Genomic DNA, 17,854 nt, shown 5'->3' on the forward strand with positions numbered 1-17,854 from the left:
CTGACATTCCAACAAAGCCTTGCTGTTGGTGGTAATTTAACATTGCCCTGTCTGTGTTGAAACCTAATTCCACAAATTAACGTTTTAAATAAGTGCGTCCTCGAGTCACAATAGAGTTCCACTTCTATGGATGCCCTGAATACGGCTGTATACAAGTCTTAATATGTGTTGAGAAAAACGCTAAAAAGTGCACACTACATTTAATATTTACTCAATTTACCAATTAACATGGTGTCTTATCACTAATCTAAACTAATAAAGTAGTACAGTGAGTGGTTCAAAAACCTTTTACACCCTAAAAATAAAGGAAAGAAAATTAGCTTTCCAAGACTCTGAGATTTTATTTTACTAAAAATACATTTGATATTATTGTAAGGCGATGCAACATTATGCACAGTTTGAAAAGTAACAATAACAGGATGAATAAATAAATAAATGAGCACACAAATAAATAAATACATGTTTCACTTGTATAGCACTTTACACCTATGTTAACGTGGTTGGGAACAACTAAAAAAAAAATAAACAAATGAAAAATACGGAAATTTCTAAGTAACCCTAAAACTTTTGAATGGTGTGTGCCACGGAAGAGGCGGGACGTGATTTTGCAGATCAGTTTGTTTCCGGTCCAGGTTGCGAACGCGCAACCGAGGGGCACAAATTCGGAAGTACAAGTATTTTTGACGCAGCCCACACGTCGCAAAGAATTGTACTTCCGACCTTGTGCCCCTGTGTTGCGCGTTCGTAACCTGGACCGGAAATAAACTGTGTGAAAAATCACGTCCCGCTTCTTCCGTGGCATATACCCCATACACTACCGAGAGTGTTTTCGTGAAAATTGTGTACAATGCATAAGCACTTGGGGGTCATAATATAAATCCAATCAAATGAAAGCCAGGAGCCTACTGTAGACTGAGCATAATTCTTGTTGTTATGCCGCGTAACGTCCAAACGTCGTATGTCGGGAACGTAAACCCAGGATTTGGAATATAACTCCGCCCACCTCATATCTGCCGACTGTGGAGTCTCCCGGCTGCCTTTCGAAGAAGCAACAGTCGACACAAGAAGACGAAACTCAATTACAAAACCCAAAATGCAACTAGCTTACTGGGATATTCGTGGGGTGAGTTCTGTAATCTGCAAAACATTTTTTCCATTACACAAGTTAAGCGTTTAAACTTCGTCGCCGCTTATTGTGCAGAAGTTGGCATTATATCGGCGACGTAGTGGTCATCCAAAAAGGCTTCATCGGGCTTGAAATTACATACGCCAATAGAAAGAATGTGTGTCATTTTAATGAAAATGTGCTGTTTCTGCGTGACGTGCGTGCAATCTTGAGTGACGGACACGACAATGCAGCTTGCACTCAACAATGCAACCTCGGAATGAAAGAATTATCTAAAATGTTAACGTGGGTATTTACTCGTACGCTTCGTTTGTACTTGTATTACATAATACAGTACTTTTCAAGGGCGTTAAGTGCACACGGTGCTTTTGTTAATGATTAATTAGAGTATTTTAAAAAAATGGCTGTGACTTCTAAGAGTAGGCAAATGTAGTCTAAATAGAAGAGTAAAAAACGAAGTGCAGTGACTTAGGGATAATCATAAATTTAAATCATGACCTAGTTGCAGAATACGAGGCAGGTGTTGGCAATGCGAATAATTGGCTAGGATGCACATTTGAAAAGTGAAAATATGCTAGGTATTATGATTAACTTAATTATGAATGTAATGGGGATATACCTCTTTTAAAAGTGTCTAGATTATTGCTTGTAAATTTGTGCGCTTGGAGTTAATTTTTTTTCTAGCGCTGCCTTCATCTGTTTGAATAATCACATGACGACTTGGAAGGTCACATCTCACAAGGCAGTAAAAACCACGTGATTAATCCTAGCCAATGGGCGTGAAAGTTATTTATTTTTATGTATAAGTATATGGTTAAAATTTATTTCAATGAGTGGCCCACCTTGTGGTGCAATAGTCAAGTTCCAACATGTTAAAAGGACAACTCATATATATATATATATATATATATGAGGGGATGGGTCACCTCAAGTCTTATTTATGGGATTAGTAAATACATTAACAGCATGTTTAAGTGTGGTCTGTATCCATTCAGCAAAAGCTGAAAGACCAGTTTTATGTCATGGTAAACATGAACACTGCCTTGACAAGTTAATCCTAGCAAATAGAGAGTGGAAAGATTCATTCTCTGCATACGCTAGTAAATGCAAGACAGAAAAAGCTACTTAAGCATTTTTTCACAACTAAAGCAAACAATCCCCTCCTTGTGATTGCTATCAGTTGGCCCAGCCTATCCGCCTGCTGCTGGAGTACACTGGGACGACATATGAAGACAAGCTCTATTCTTGCGGTGATGGTAAGGCTCAACAAAACCCCCGTTTGATTCTGTTGTTTATCCAAATCACTCATATAGTCAACTTCTTTCCACACACACAGCTCCCAACTATGACAAGAGCTGCTGGTTTGATGAAAAGAACAGGCTTGGAATGGACTTTCCCAACGTGAGTGCTGACCGACATGTTGGTGATGACCGAAACCTTTTATGATTGATGTTTCACTACAGTTGCCCTACCTGGTGGATGGAGAAAGGAAGATAGTGCAGAGCAATGCCATAATGAGATACATTGCTCGGAAGAACAATTTGTGTAAGTGTTGTACACGTTGAATATCATGGGACACTTTTTAGAAAACAGAATCTGAGGTTGAACACAATCCCTTCTCGAGCACTGGTTATCCTCAAACTTTCAAGTTTTCAGAAGCCAAGCCAACTATTTTGAATCAAATCCCTTAAACCTGAGTTACCAATAATAGTCATCAGTCTTTAGTCAGCCACGTGTCCTACATTTGATCCCAGGTGGAGAGAGTGAAGATGAGAAGGTCCGTGTGGACATCTTGGAGAACCAGGCCATGGACTTCCGGAATGGCTTTGTGATGTTGTGTTACACCGACTTTGTGAGTATCAGTTCTCGAGTGGACATGACGCAAGTCCCACGGCTCTAAACTTCCTCTTGATTTCAGGACAATAAGCAGCCAAAGTACCTGGAAACGCTGCCATGTGTACTCAAGCAGTTCTCCAATTTTCTGGGAGACCGAAAGTGGTTTGCTGGTGACAAGGTGTTTAGTTTGTTTGCTGAACAGAACGTAGTCATGACTGATGTGGCAATGGTGAAAAACATTTTTCTTTGTAACAGATTACATTTGTGGACTTCATCATGTATGAGTTGTTGGACCAACACAGGATGTTTCATCCCAACTGCCTGGATAACTTCAAGAACCTCAAAGACCTTCTGGATCGTTTTGAGGCGAGCAAAAGATCCTTCTCTTTATCTCAACTTGGTTCATGGTGACAGTGAATCACTTCTCGTTTATCGCCATTGCAGGGACTCGAAAAGATTGCAGCCTACATGAAGTCCAATAGATTCATAAAGACCCCTGTCAACAACAAGATGGCCAAATGGGGCCACAAGAAGGAGTAAATAAGTCTCTGAAGTGCAAATATTCTTCAGGAAAGTTCTACAATGTCCCGTTCAATTAGCCTTTAACAAACTATCAGAAATACTTTTTTTTTTTTCTGGAATGGGAAAAAGATGGAACTCTGGCACTATGTTTATTTGCTCTGTTAAAATGTGATATGCAGCAGATTAAAGTTGAAAACTTTCAGTTTGCAATTTTATTGACTTATATCATAGAATTAATGACTTGGTGTCCATAAATTAATGCAACACACTCAATACTTATTTAAAACGTTTCTGATCAACTTTTTTTTTTTTAAGTTTAATAAATTTCATCACAACTTTTTCCATATAGGATTCAAAACAAAAATGATTAGACCAAAATTCAGATGATCATCAGTTGATGAAGACTGAGGTGAAAGGGTGGTTGGTCATCAGTAGCGTGCATCATACGGGCCAGACGGTTCACTGGCAAGCTGCAAATAAAAAAAATACATAAAAGTGCGTCTCTGTTTTGTGTATATTTGTATATGTGCCACTTACTGCGATCGCTGATTTAATGGCCTGAAGCTGGAAGAAGACCTTAGCCCCTTCTTCTGGACACACAGTCCTCATCTCATCTTTGCCCATCTGCAGCAGCATTTTGCCAGTCAGCACCCCGAGGCTCGCCAGGGTGCTGCTCCACACAAATCGTGACATTATCACGTGTACGAAAAACACAAAGACCCCCATCCGGATCATACCACTCACATTTTGGAGAAGCCTTTGTACTGCAGCCACGCTCTGACCTCTGCAGGGGAAGAGAACATGTCGAGAGTCGGCGGACCGCGAGTTGGGCGCTGTGGCGAGGTGAATACAAATGGATGAAACCGCATGGAAATATGTAATCACTCCCCTATGAAGCGGCGTGAGCGTACCATTTCCTCCACGGGAAAACCACTCCTCACGGGCTCCAGAACATTCTGAGGAACGTTGCCTTCCACGGCACGGTTGTTGCGTACAAGCCACCATTGCTTGGACCTCTGAACCACCTTTTGAAAGAGCAGAAAGCACTTGGATCAGGTGTTCTCAATTGGTTAATTAGGTTAGTTTTATTGGCACACTTTTTTTTAAGGGGTGTCAGGCCATTAGAATTTTTAATTGCAAGTAATCACACGACTTCAATAGTTAACTCACGATTAATTGCAACTTTTAGATCTGTTAATGTACAATAAACAATTTTTTCCCCTGTTTTCATACTCGTTCTCATACATATTAATTCAATTTTATTTCATTCCTTAAAAAAAAAGAGAAATGAAAACGGGCAGAAAGAAGAAAAACGTTTGTCATCTGCCCCAGATCATCAACAACAAATAACACAAAATAAATGACGGTGAGCGGTCAAGACGCTTTCAATGTAACAATTCTATATATTGTGTAATAATTCAGCAGCATGTCCTTGTGCTGTATGTATTTTCCAGTATTTGAGCTTTTGTCAAGTTTTTAAAAGTACAGATTTTGTTTTACAATCCAAATTGTTCCATAAGATGACACCTTGAGTTGAAATATATCATTTTTGTTTTGTTTTATATTTTGTTTTGGAAAAAAAAATACATGTTCATCTTAATTTATACTCCCTTTCCATTTTTTGTTTTTAAATTTAATTTGTATATTTACTGGTGAAATTTCATGATGGGCTTTAACATTTTGAGATGGTTAAACCCCATCAATTCATTACATTTTAAAGGTTTTAGTTGTATAAATAATGGATTAGTGTGGTCTCTGTATCCACAGCCGCAAACGACATGAATTGCACGTTTCTGTAAAAGAAAGATGGAATCGGTTTAGGTTTGGCTGCACATCTCCACACTTCAATGCAATAGGTGAGGTATGGAACAATCAATGAATTATATAACAATAACAAAGCATTCTTGTTCAATGATTCTTTAGTCTTGTGTAAAACTGCTAGTTTGTAATACCTTAGATTTGACATATTCTACACATAAAACATAAAAGTGTAAAACAAAAATGTTTAACTAATAGAAATATGGCTGCATCTATTCGTCTGATACAGTAATTTCACAATAATTCATAAAATTGAGTTAAAATTAAAAAGATTTACTGTAAAGAAAAAAAAAAGTGAGATACTGATTTGTGTTGGTCATTGTTCTGCCACTAGATGGCATAATGGCATTTGTAAGACGGTGACAGCTCAGTGTGTTTGTCTTTTCATAGATATCTAATCTTTAACATGTAAGAGCTATCTAACCTTTAACATGTAACTTGTGAAATTCTGCACGTTTTTAAAATTGTAAAACACAACTTGAATCCAGTCCCCACAAATATTGAAAAATTAATGACTGCTAAATTTTGACATGGATGTGTCTGCATTGTTGCGACTGGAATTCCCCTGGTACAGGCTTTCCAAATAAGGGGCAGTCCTTAATCGCACATTAAAAAAAAATTGTTACGTTAAAGCAGTGCTTCTCAAATAGTGGGGCGGGCCCCCCCAGGGGGGTGCAAGGCTCCATCAAGGGGGCCGCATTTGACTTCGGGGAACATGCTTTTTTATTTTTATTTTTTATTTTTTTTTACTGTCCTAGAATAAAGTGCAATTGCACCTCCACTACATTAGAGGGCAGTGGCGCTATCATTATTGGCAAAGTGTGCGCAGGGAGCATTCGCTCGGTGGTGTAGGAGTTTTGTTTGCACTGAGCATGCGCGCTTCGCACACAGCAAAAAAATAAATCAGTACAAATTATTTTATACTTATGTTTTGCAGGTTAAAGTTTTTTTTTTTTATTATTATTATTAATTATTTATTTTTTATTTTAAATATTGTGCTCCTGAGTTAATGTTGGTGATCAGTTTGAACGCATTATTTATTGATTTTGTGTAATTTTATTTTTCCGTATCATATGGTTTGACATGGTCAGTCAAAAAATGTTTATAGTTTAATTAAGAATTTAATTTAATTTTTTAATTTCAGATGCACTTTAAATCTTTTCTGTTACAGTTAATAAAGCTATTCTTTGTTTTAAGTTGGTCCATATTTCTTTTTTTAATTCTCATATACGTTAATACGGATACAGTGTTATGCAGAGGTGTGCTTATCACAATTTTATAGACAAATGATACTATTTATAGTCGTGTGGGGGTGGGGGCGCGAGATGTTTTCTTCTTACTTGGGGGGGGGGGGGGGGGGGGCATGACAGAAAATAATTGAGAAGCACTGCGTTTAAGGAATTTTAAAGTAACTCACTCATTTTGACACCCTTACTTTTATTATTATGCAATTCACTGCAATACCCAAACAATCGTTAGCAATCACTGACCAAAACGATACCAACATCTGTCTCTACGGCAACCACAATTATCATCTCACCTCAACCACTTCCCCCTTCATAACAGTGAGCTCCCTGCTGTTGCGAGCCATGAAGTCATAAATGACCCGCATTTGGTCGCGACCTTCCCTGGTGTTGCCGTCGGCTCGTCCCGCTGGTAAGCGCTGGCTGCTGCTCCTGCTCAATTGGCCGTTCTGATACGGGGCTTGCGCGGGCTTGTGCGGGGGGGCAGGCGGCCGCCAGCCGTCGTAGAACTCTGGGATGTAAGGCGGGATGGCGTCATCGGGCCATCGAGACCTGTGAGGAGGATAGAATGAGAGTGGTGGTGTTGAGACTTGACTGGAAAAAGCTCCTGGGAATAGCATGACCATTTCTTTGTTATTGTGTTTCCATGGCATCCAATCTTTCACCTCCAGGTTATCTCGGAAGTGAAACGCTTTCCATGTTTCAGGCAAACAACAACACGCTTTTCCCTTTTCCCTCCCATAGCAACAGTCCACACCTGAAATCAGGGTGTGTCCTGGAATATCATATTTCTTAGCTGGAGTTGACATACTTAAAAGGAAAAAATATTAGTGTTCCCTACTGTGTCGCTACCTGGGGATGTTCCAGCCGTCTCCCAAAGACCTCCAGAGCTGGTCTTCTTCCGGGGTGACCACCTGTCTGAGCAGCCGAAGCGCCGCCTCCGTCAGCAGCGGGGAAATCACGGTCGGGGGCAGGTGGGCATGGAAGTGAGGCAGAATCTGTGTAGGGGGGTGACATAGTGGGATTTTAAAAATATAGTATTCATTCAAATAAAATTGAAATAAAAGTATTTTTTTTCAAGTATGTACTTGAGTTTTTATTTTTCTGAAAGGAGAAGTCAACCCAAAAATGTAAGTAATTATGTTCTATACCCACTGGTCTAAACATGCTATTCTGATTAATATTGTGTTTGTGGAATCTGAATCATAATTGCTATTCCACAAACACTATATTAATCAGAATACCATCTTTAGACTAGTGTGGCTGCATAGAACACATTAGTTTAAAGAACATTTTTAGGTTGACTTCCTTGAAGGCTTTTTAATTGAAAACATATCTAATAAGTAAAGGTGTGTGTGTGTTTTTTTCAGTTTTTCTTATTAGCTATCTAAGCAATCTAATTTACTAAGTTTATGTTAGCAAAGCTATGTAAACATGTTTTGATACTTTAAAAATCAAGCCAAATTCACCATGTCTTAAACAACATGCAACAGTTACATGATTTTCTTCTTTCTTCTCAACAGTATGTAAGTTACTAAAAGAGTTAGCTAGTTATTAGTGTTGTGTGATACACCAAATTTTGGTATCGATCCAATACCAGGTAAATACAGGGAACGTATCTCCGATACTGAGTCTGATATCTTTGAAGATTATAGTTTCTAAAAAAAATAAGGTAGCTGGATCATTGAATTGCTTATTCACAATCAAATTTCAACCTTTAAGTTTTTGTTTATTTATGTATTTATTTTAAAGTTAATTGATAAATAGAAAATACTTTAGCAATGTTTTTCCCCCCAGAAACATTCCAACCATGACAAAATAATTTAACATTCTTAAAGTGCACAAAGTGATCATATGAAAATAAATGTAAACAAATACTTTATCATATCGTGTTCAAAAACTACAAATACAAAAAAATAACTAAAAATGCTGCCTTCACCACTTCTTTTTCAACCTAAATAAACAAGATGTTAAAGATTATCATGTAACAACAAATATGAAACATAAAACATACCAAAAAATATATTTTTCAAGTACAATACCATATGTGTTCATGCAATCTACTACAAAGATGAGATACTAAGTCACGTGATTGCACACGATCGAAACACATGACTATGACATGCCCATTATCTGTTTGGCCAAACTGCAGAAGTGCATAAAAGAGCCAAACTGAAACGAAACTACTAGATCGATATTTTAATGCCAGTATGGATCCAATGTTGATACTGACAATATTGATATTTGGATTGATACGCCCACCTCTACTCGTTATCTATTTTATGTTTTTTTTACTTCAGTACAGGATTCCAAATCAGTACTTGTACCTTCCATTACCTTCTTGTACTGGTCACTTTTAACGAACATATTTCTACTTAAGTATAGAGTGATGAGAACATATTGTGATATATCACTCACTGTTGCTAAACTGTTGAAGAAGAAGTGGACGTATTCAGTGGCGCTGGTGTTAACCAGCGAGCCATCCAGCTGACCCTGTTGAAACAGCACACTTGTTGCAGTCACACACACGCACTCATGCCGTGCTTGCAGTCGAAGTCGGGGGCAAATCTGCTAGCTTACCAACAAATTGAATCCATACTTGATTTTCTGAAGACAGAGGATAAATTCCTGAGCAGGGGGCCTGCGGGCAGCTAAAGACAGTTCAGCAAAAGAGCAGGTCAACTTTCATGCGCAGTCCGTCACACAATGTCAAGAAAATTGAGCGGGAATCAGACTTTACTTTGGCTCTGGGGGTTCTTCTTCCTGCCAAACATGCCTTTATTTTTGCTCTTGTCGACCTGCGGGGGAGCTGCAGACGTCGCAGCGAGCACCTTGTCCATGAAGATCTCCAAATCATTCAAAACGTGGTTTAAAATCTCCTGCACGTCAGTGAACACAAGCCGGTGAAATCCTTGCACATCAGCGAGTGGTGTAACTTGTACACCTTGTGGTCAAAAGTTGACATAGAGTCATCAATTGCGCCATGGAAGGCATATTTGCTGATTAAATGGACTATACTAATAATGATTATTCAATTTAGCTTGGATCCAGATGGGCAACATTAAACACACAGTTGTCTGATCATCATGACTATATGTATGTATCTGCTTCTCATGGCAGCTCTGACCGTGTTCCTCTCAACATCTGTCAGCTCGGCAACATCTGGAGGGCTACTGAAATCACGCTGGTACCCAGGTTCCTCTTGTGGGGCGTAAAAACGAGGGGGAGCCAGAATGTCTTTGAATTGAGAAGATTTTTTTGAAATGAGAAAAAAAAAAAGACATACAGAGCCTGGCAAACATATTAAGATGTTGATATAGTTATGTTAATATAAATCGTTAAATAGACCAGAGGTCTATTTAACTATTCTGCCTACAGATAGAGATAGTGATGCTCAAAAAGTGCATCTACAGTAGTTTGTAGAGGTGCATGTATCACAACATACTCAAAACACTGAAAATAAATCAGGTAAAATTGAACTTTTTTTTTTTTTAAATATATAAAAGCACAACTTTTAAGATGTGTCGTGTGCTTTAAGTCTGCTTACCAGGTTCTCTCTGGGTCCACTGCTGGGGTGGCCGCTCTGGTGGTGGTGGGGTTCTTTCTCTCTGCGCAACACGAGGTGCAGCCTGTTGGAAACTTCCTGAAGCATGAAGGAGTAAACGTGTATTTGCAGAGAGCATCCAAAAGCAGCCACAACATTAGGCACACTTGCACATCCAATACAACAGCTGGATCAAAACATCTGTCTTCACATAGATCAGTTGCTCTTAACTCATTCACTCAAAGCCATTTTCACTGAAGCAACCTTCATCGCTCTCGACTGCTTTACTGGATTTTGACTGATTTTGCAAGGCCCACAGAATATTGTGTTCGATTGCTATAAAAACATGGAACCTACCAAAAGAAAGATTAGAGTCTCTTCTTTCATCAGGAAAAATATATATATATTTCTGTTTCCGTTTTGCAGCAATTAGCATTAGAATAGAGCTATGTTTCATCATTATTCACAAATCTGTTTAAAACAGTGGGGAAAATAAGTTGTTGCAACACGGCCATGGTTGATCTCTTATACTCTGCTGCCATCTGCTGGCCGTTTTTGTAATAACTACCATTGCTTCAAACATTCTCTTAGGAGGCTGCATCAAAGCCTTCTGCATGCTCTAGCATTAAAAATAAAAATAATAAATAAATTAAAAACATACATACATACATAGATCTTTGGAAGAATGTTGGAAGCATTGGAAGCATATGTAGTCCCTTCAGACCCATATTTTTATGCTGGGCAAAATGTATTTATTTGTGTTGATTTTGACTCTTTTCCCACATCAGAACAACATGTATTTTTTTGTTGTTCATGTTTTTAGTTGTTATTGTGGATGTGGACGTGTTATAAACTTATAAGCTGATATGCAACATTTTTAACATGAACATCATGCAAATCACTTGCGGATGGTTATGTAAGATCCAATCATGAACTAGATGTGTTGACATCATCCAAATCATTCGTTTTATTGGTTTAGACATGCAAATATGTCATGTCCACTGGGATCATCTATGGGTCTGAAGGGGTTAATCCAGAACGTATTTTTACATTTTTGGTAGCAAATGAGTTAAATGTTGGGTTGTGTCGTGGACCAAAATTCAACATCCTATCTTTATGAAGCATGATTTGCTGCAATGAAAGCAACTAAATAAAAAAAAACTGGACATAAGTAACCCGCTTCAGGTGTCACTATTATCTCCCAATACACCATGATAAAGTACAAGCGGCACAACTACATTCAGCGTAATAGTAAGATTATTACAAATGCAAAATGTGCAAAGTTTACCAGATTCTCTTTCAGCCCAGTGCGGGATAGATCGCTCTGGCGCCAGTGGCGAGTTTCTTCCATGCACAGCACGAGGTGCAGCTTGAAGTCCCATGATGATCTCAAGGTTACTCCTGCAAGACAGTAAGGAGTCAAATTAACTTAATTTGTCCGCATACTGGATTTCCCTTAAGTGTTTGTACTTTGGGCGATTGTACCTGATGACTGGCTGCTCTCTGCGTGGTTCCAAAGGGCCGCTTCCCCTTTGGACAAACTTATCTAGGTCACTCTTGAGGAGGTCTGCCTGTTAAGGCAGCAACAATATACTGAAGCTTAACAACATGAAACACCATGTACAATGCTGTGAAAAAAAATATTTGCCCTCTTTTCAAATTTGTACCCATGTGTGTGTGTCCCACTTGTTTGGAGAGTTAGAGTCACCTGCATTCAAGCCAGCACAAATGGACATGGCATCTATTCATTCACATATCTTAAGAAATTTCAAACCTAGTTGGCCCTGTTTGGTAAAATGACTCGCCCCGTAAGCTAAAAACTGGTTGGGCTCAGCAGGAGCAACTGAAATCAAGCATTTTCTTTTACTGTTAATGAGTCTTCATTTTGTTATTTTAAGCACTTCAAATCAAATGAAATCAATTTTATTTCACTCTTTAAAGTAAAAGAAATGAAAGGGGACAGAAAGAAGCAACACTTGTTTTGTCTGCCCCTAATCAACACACACAAAAAAGAATCAACACAAAATCAATGACTTCAATTTATGGTAGATGACAGCAGATGGTGAAAGGCTGTTAATAGGGCTGGGTTAAACGATTACATTTGTAATCGATCAATCTAGAAAATAGTTTTTCGATGCATCGATGAATCTAACGATTCACTTTTAAATGCGATTCGATTGGATTATCGATTATCTCCATATAATTTTACCTCTATAGCAATTAATGCAAATTTATCTCCATTAGTAAAACACAATTTTCTTCTTTACAATATATTTTTATTCAAGTTCAAAAATGAATTTTATTGAACAATACGACAAAGTGCACACAGCTCTAATGCAATGGAATCCTACAATAAAGAAATAATGAAATAAAGCTCTCTTTTAATAACTAAAATTGCAAAAGCCATAATCTGAACCAAAAATCTTATCAACATTTAAAAAACAAACAAAAAAACAAACAAAAAAAAAAAAAAAAAACTAGCAGCAGTGGTGACGGCTGCAATTTTCAAAACAACACAGCTCCACCACCACTCTCACGCTTTCTGTGTGCATCTGCTCAGGTGTGTGTGTTGTAGTCATGTGTTGTGTTGGAGTGGATGTTCGCATCTCAACATGTTCAGCTGTCAGGCTTGCCCCTTTTTTTTGTTGACTATATTTCCAGTCACTGAAAAAAGCCTTTCATATGGCATGGATGTTGCTTGTTTATTAATAGACAGAAATTAAAAAAGAAAAAGAAAAGTTTACGTGTATTTGAAGAGTGTGTGTCTGTGTCATTTAAAAAAAAAAAAGTGTCAGCAAACAAGCGAGTGTGTGAGGGCTGTGTGTTAAAGCGGGCAGTGGGTACATGTTCTGTGTGCGAGGCTGGAGCACAAGTTACGTGGTGCAGTTTAGATGAATGACGGGGTTACTCATTGCCAACAAGGAAAGAAAAAAAAAAAAAGTTGAAAACTTAAGATGTCTTCTCCACACAAGAAGCTCCCGGGTGCCTCCTTTTAATCGCGGTTGTGCTTTTATGGTATGCCAAGTACTTTGCATTTTTAGGTGTAAAGTACTCCCATACTTCGGACGTCTTATTACGAGGTCGTTTCTTCTCCCCGGACTCGCTGCTACGGTCGCTCGGGGTGTGCTCAAAAAATCGATATGGCAATATATCGTTGCGGGCCTCATTACAATACACGTATCGATACGCAGGCGTCCGAATCGATATTGCTCGTTAACTTTAAATAGGCAGTTCACGTTTGCCTTTGCAGTTTGCATTGTACCTAAAAAATAAAAACCAGCAGCGTCTTTGAAGTTAATTGCCTTCAATTAATGCAAAAATAGCTCACCAGTGATTGGACACTGTGTCTTGCTAAGAAAAATGAAAGCAGAGGAAGAATATCAACATTCATTTATTTGTAAACTTAAAGGGATCGTTCGGCTTTTTTAACATGAATCTCCATTTCATCCTCACCTCCCGTGTGTGCGATCAGCACTGACTTACCCCTGACAGCGTTCGGTGACACCAGTTCTGGTCCGGCGTTGGACGAGAGGAAAATAGTCCAGCAAGCTGGCTGGGGTGTCGGAAATAAAGCGTTTTTCTTCTAAAAACTATTTGTTTTCAAAAGTGTGATACATTTCCATCACAATACTCTTTCCTGAAAAAAGTCAGACGCCATTACCGGCAGCCACTACTTTTCTATTCGTTTGTATCACTGCGCGGCGCCCTGTAGACAGCGAATTGACGCACTGCTGCCAGCTGATCCTTCCGCCTGAAGTTGTTTGCCTTTTCGGCGGAAGTATCAGCGAGCTGGCTGCAGTGCGTCGGTTAGTGCTCTAAAGGCGCCGCGCAGTGATACGAACGAACAGAAAAGTAGTGGCTGGCGGTAATGGCGTCTGACTTTTTTCAGGAAAGAGTATTGTGATGGAAATGTATCACGCTTTTGAAAACAAATAGTTTTTAGAAGAAAAACGCTTTATTTCCGAGACCCCAGCCAGCTTGCTGGACTATTTTCCTCTCGTCCAACGCCGAACCAGAACGCGTGTCACAGAACGCTGTCAGAGTAAGTCAGTGCTGATCGCACACACGGGAGGTGAGGATTAAATTGAGATTCATGTTAAAAAATCCGAACGATCCCTCTAACATGGCACATGTCTGTGTACCAATTTTCCTATATTTTGTTGAAAAAAACGAAACAAAACGTGATACATATGTATCGCAATACGTATCGTATCGTGGCCCCTGTATCGTGATACGTAGCGTATCGTGAGGTTGGCGGCAATACCCAGCCCTAATGGTCGCTGCTATTTTTTGATTCAATAACTCTCTCCCTTCGCGCTGCGCACAACGGAAGAAAAAAGGAGGCAATTACGCTTCTCAGCTTCCGCGTCATCTATCTATGAGAAAAAATAGACACATCATTGTATTGTGTCATTGCTATCTTGCTACACACTTCGACAACTTTAAAAAAAAAATAAAATAAAAATAAAAAAATAAAAAAAATAAAAAAAATAAAACTCCACACTTTCTCCATTTTTGCCGGTACACGTAGCTTGCTTGTCATGTCTTCCGGGTATCCGCAAACCACAACGATCGTTGCCCTCCATTGCTACACTGTAATTGTGCACAATATACGTGCATTGTACATTCGGCCTATTTTTTTTTTTTTTTTTTTGCGCCCTGTGTTTTGTCTGCGAGGTAATGTATATTTGGTATATATTTGGTGGCCCAGACATTGCGTGATGGCGCCAAAAGTGACACATCGACGTGCCCTTTTTGCGTCGACGTATTTTTTGCGTCGACGTCATCGATGACGTCGACGCGTTGTCCCAGCCCTAGCTGTGAATAAAGTGAAGTACCCGTTTGAAAGGTTCTCGCCCGTTTAGTGAGCTGAGGGACAACACCACTGTGGGACGAGGACTCACCCCAGCCTCCTCACACTGGAAAATGAAGACCTGGGGGAAACGCTTGCTGCGGTCCCTGGCGACAACCAACAGCAGGGAGTCGTAAACGCAGCTGTCCAACACAGCTTTGGTCTGCTGGATGTTGATCAGCGGGACAACCTCCAGCTCAGCCTTTTAAGCCAAGAAAGCAGGTGTTACACAGTACCATATAAGAAGGCATACTGCAGAGATGTACAACATAGTCTGAAAACTGGTGTAGGAAGGTTGCACTCTCATTTGTTGTCTTTTTTTTTTTTTTTTTTTTAACAGTTCTTTCCATCATCCTGCTGCACCTTTACTCTAATTTTGCTTTCGGAAATCACATTCATTACAACCGGTAGAATATGTATTATAGCAAAAATGGGATATTTAGATATTAAGACAATATTAAAATATGACTAGTATACATAACTGAGCTACACGATAGGTATGGCGACCCTAATGAGGACAAGCAATGTAGAAAACGAATAGACGGTGTTTACTAACTTTGCTCTCCGTGTCAAGGAGCAGCAGGTAGCCTCCTTGAACCTCCATGGTCATCTCCTGAGCCCACAGGCGACCTTTGGCATCTAGCCTCTTGAGCTTGGCCACACAGTCATCCACAGTGTTCAGCTGATGGCCGTCCAGCTCGCAGGTGAGCAGGTGCTACGAGGGGGTCAGAGCATTAAGTGATGATTTGGGCACACTAGCACACGCGTCGTTGACTTTACCTCCACTCTGACGTTAAGGTTGTCAGACTGCTTGGTCAGCACCTCAGAGTACTCCTTTCTCTGCACTTGGCGCAAAATGTTGAAGTTACAAGATTTACTAGAACCCGAATCCAGTCTTAATGCTATTGGCGAGGCTTGCAAGAGTATGCATTGTGAATAGCTAAGGTGTTATGTTTCAGTCATAGATGGCCAAATAAAAACAACATTGCAACATTGCTATTGCAAAGATATTTTGGGCCAATTTTTTACAGATAACAGGATATTGTACTAGTTTGCCAAAATAGCACTAGTGATGTAAAAAAGTGGTAGTCATTCATTCTACTTGTGTGCCGTCATGTTTTCCAAACAAGGACAAAGAGCATAATAATACATGGAACTCGGAGAAATGCTTAAATGGCCGTTTTGCCACGTGTCAACATACTGTATATGGATTTGGCATTCAATTTGGACACGTTTCTCTGAGAGCTCTGTGGTGACGACCTCCTGGAATCATCTTGTTGGAAAGCCCACCTCGACTGGGGGAGCTCTTCTGGCGGGAAACCCCTGAAAAACAATTTAAGGGCGTTTATTCAACACGTGCGCAGCACACTGTGTGTTTTTAAAGGAAAAAGTGAATCTCATAATGGCGATTCCCAAGTTCCCAACCACTGTATCAAAAAGCACCTTTACTCCCTCTAAACATTTTCCCAGAGCAATCACGTCAATACAATATTGTTTATAGGAAGCTAATGCGATATGCTAATTTAACCATATGCCTCCCCCAGGTACGTAATGTGAGCGGCCAAAGATGTTCCATTGCAATTTCACTAGCAGAGGCAACATTAAAGTTAGAAATTGAAATTGAATACATGTCAATTCATGCTGCAACGTGCGCATCGCCTATCAGTTATCAGCATCAACTGTTAGTTAATGATAAGCCGTGCTAACACTGCACCTCTGCTAACCTAATGACTTTGACATGATTATTGCTTCGGCCACCGCCAGCCAAGTATATCATGTCATTGGTGGAGGAACTTAGTGTGGGTGTGGTTATGTTAATTAGTCCCACAATTTCATAAGAGTTGGGCAGAAGAGCAGACAGTCTCACTCCCATTTTCATAAACAACTCAATAAATAACTCAGTTTTTAACCTATATATGACAGGTGGGAAGGCACTTCAGAGATCGATCCATTTGCATAAGTCAGTTTTCCATCGATACATCTTTTAAATGAAATCATGCAAATTAGCACCTGACATGAAAATGACTGACCGTGGGGAGTAAGAAAAGGGACGAGAGTTTCCCAACATTTTCTATCTTCTTATCTTTTGTGGCTTTCCAAGTCAAATTATAAACGGCACTTCCACGACAAACCTGGAAAGGAACACATGATTTGATAATGTTCATAGTGTGTCATGTTATGATGTATTGCACCACATATCACAAGTACTCTTGAAATAAACAGGTGAGTTAATAATAAACTCTTGGATGAATGGCTGTGTTTACCTATTGGGAAGTGTTAAACACATGAAAACAACTTTAAAAAAAAAATCCTAAAAGTTTATGAGTAACAGCTTAAGCTTCACTCATCCACAAACTTTTAAAATAATAGAATGTATACATTACATAAGGTCAAATCTACTTTTCTATTCATGAAAAAGTTCAACATTTCAAATGATTACATGACAGAATAAAGCCCGAGTATTATTTACCAAAGACATCTACTTTTGCCTACAAGACAAAAATACACATCAAGAATGTCAATAAGACTCATTGGAAATTTAAATACTTAAGTTTAGGAATATGAAGTCACATTACCATCGCTGGTATTTTACTACCTGTCAAGTTCGCTCCAGTGGCAATATTCCATACGAATGTGTATTCCTCACACGGCTTAAAGGTAAACTATTCCCATCACTTCCTGCTTGTACGCATCATGATCAAAGATCAGCAGGCTTGGCTCCTTGTCGAAGGTGGAACGCTATTTGAGGTGATCATTATGAGTCCAAAGGTCTCCAAACACTGGTGTTTCCTTGCAAAGGTTCATCTGTTGCCAAGACTTCAGAAAACAATCATCGTTGTGTAATTATTTGGTGAGGAGGCGATTAAAAAAAAATTGTGAAAGTGCCTTATGCCTGGAATAGAAAATCAACA

At 39.2% G+C, this 17,854-nt stretch overlaps 2 protein-coding genes across 5 annotated transcripts; one reads left to right on the forward strand and one right to left on the reverse strand.

Annotated features, from left to right (window-relative positions):
- The first annotated feature begins 961 nt into the window (after window positions 1-961).
- LOC144014722 (glutathione S-transferase Mu 4-like) lies at window positions 962-3,686 on the forward strand. Its single transcript, XM_077514927.1, has 8 exons — window positions 962-1,123; window positions 2,307-2,382; window positions 2,463-2,527; window positions 2,590-2,671; window positions 2,881-2,978; window positions 3,045-3,140; window positions 3,218-3,328; window positions 3,407-3,686. The coding sequence occupies exons 1-8, from the start codon at window positions 1,094-1,096 to the stop codon at window positions 3,500-3,502; spliced, it is 654 nt and encodes a 217-aa protein (XP_077371053.1). The 5' UTR covers window positions 962-1,093; the 3' UTR covers window positions 3,503-3,686.
- On the reverse strand, window positions 3,682-17,742 carry eps8l3b (EPS8 signaling adaptor L3b). Of its 4 annotated transcripts, XM_077514921.1 has the most exons (19): window positions 17,539-17,742; window positions 16,973-17,074; window positions 16,144-16,265; window positions 15,723-15,787; window positions 15,499-15,657; window positions 14,995-15,144; window positions 11,576-11,661; window positions 11,379-11,491; window positions 10,094-10,189; window positions 9,674-9,783; window positions 9,287-9,425; window positions 9,127-9,197; window positions 8,965-9,039; window positions 7,399-7,544; window positions 6,843-7,098; window positions 4,396-4,509; window positions 4,229-4,317; window positions 4,022-4,154; window positions 3,682-3,954 (listed from the first exon to the last, which is right to left on the reverse strand). In XM_077514921.1, the coding sequence occupies exons 2-19, from the start codon at window positions 17,008-17,010 to the stop codon at window positions 3,913-3,915; spliced, it is 2,004 nt and encodes a 667-aa protein (XP_077371047.1). In that variant the 5' UTR covers window positions 17,011-17,074; window positions 17,539-17,742; the 3' UTR covers window positions 3,682-3,912. The 4 variants fall into 4 exon arrangements, 3 of the variants coding, with proteins under 3 accessions (XP_077371047.1, XP_077371046.1, XP_077371048.1); XR_013282546.1 differs by having other exon boundaries at window positions 4,229-4,268; window positions 16,973-17,742; XM_077514920.1 differs by having other exon boundaries at window positions 16,973-17,742.
- Between the last annotated feature and the right edge of the window lie 112 nt (window positions 17,743-17,854).

Source organism: Festucalex cinctus, chromosome 2 (genome assembly GCF_051991245.1).
Source record: "Festucalex cinctus isolate MCC-2025b chromosome 2, RoL_Fcin_1.0, whole genome shotgun sequence".
Lineage (NCBI taxonomy): Eukaryota > Metazoa > Chordata > Actinopteri > Syngnathiformes > Syngnathidae > Festucalex > Festucalex cinctus.

Bases quoted from the DNA above. Each gene is read 5' to 3' on its own strand.
- LOC144014722 (XM_077514927.1), top strand. From the start codon at position 1,094: ATGCAACTAGCTTACTGGGATATTCGTGGG. The intron at 2,528-2,589 runs GTGAGTGCTGAC...GTTTCACTACAG, and splicing joins TTGGAATGGACTTTCCCAAC to TTGCCCTACCTGGTGGATGG. The intron at 2,672-2,880 runs GTAAGTGTTGTA...ATTTGATCCCAG, and splicing joins TGCTCGGAAGAACAATTTGT to GTGGAGAGAGTGAAGATGAG.
- eps8l3b (XM_077514921.1), bottom strand. From the start codon at position 17,010: ATGTTGGGAAACTCTCGTCCCTTTTCTTACTCCCCACG. The intron at 11,662-14,994 runs GTGAGTCCTCGT...CTGCCTTAACAG, and splicing joins TCCAGTGTGAGGAGGCTGGG to GCAGACCTCCTCAAGAGTGA. The intron at 9,426-9,673 runs GTCAGAGCTGCC...ACTGACGTGCAG, and splicing joins CAGATGTTGAGAGGAACACG to GAGATTTTAAACCACGTTTT.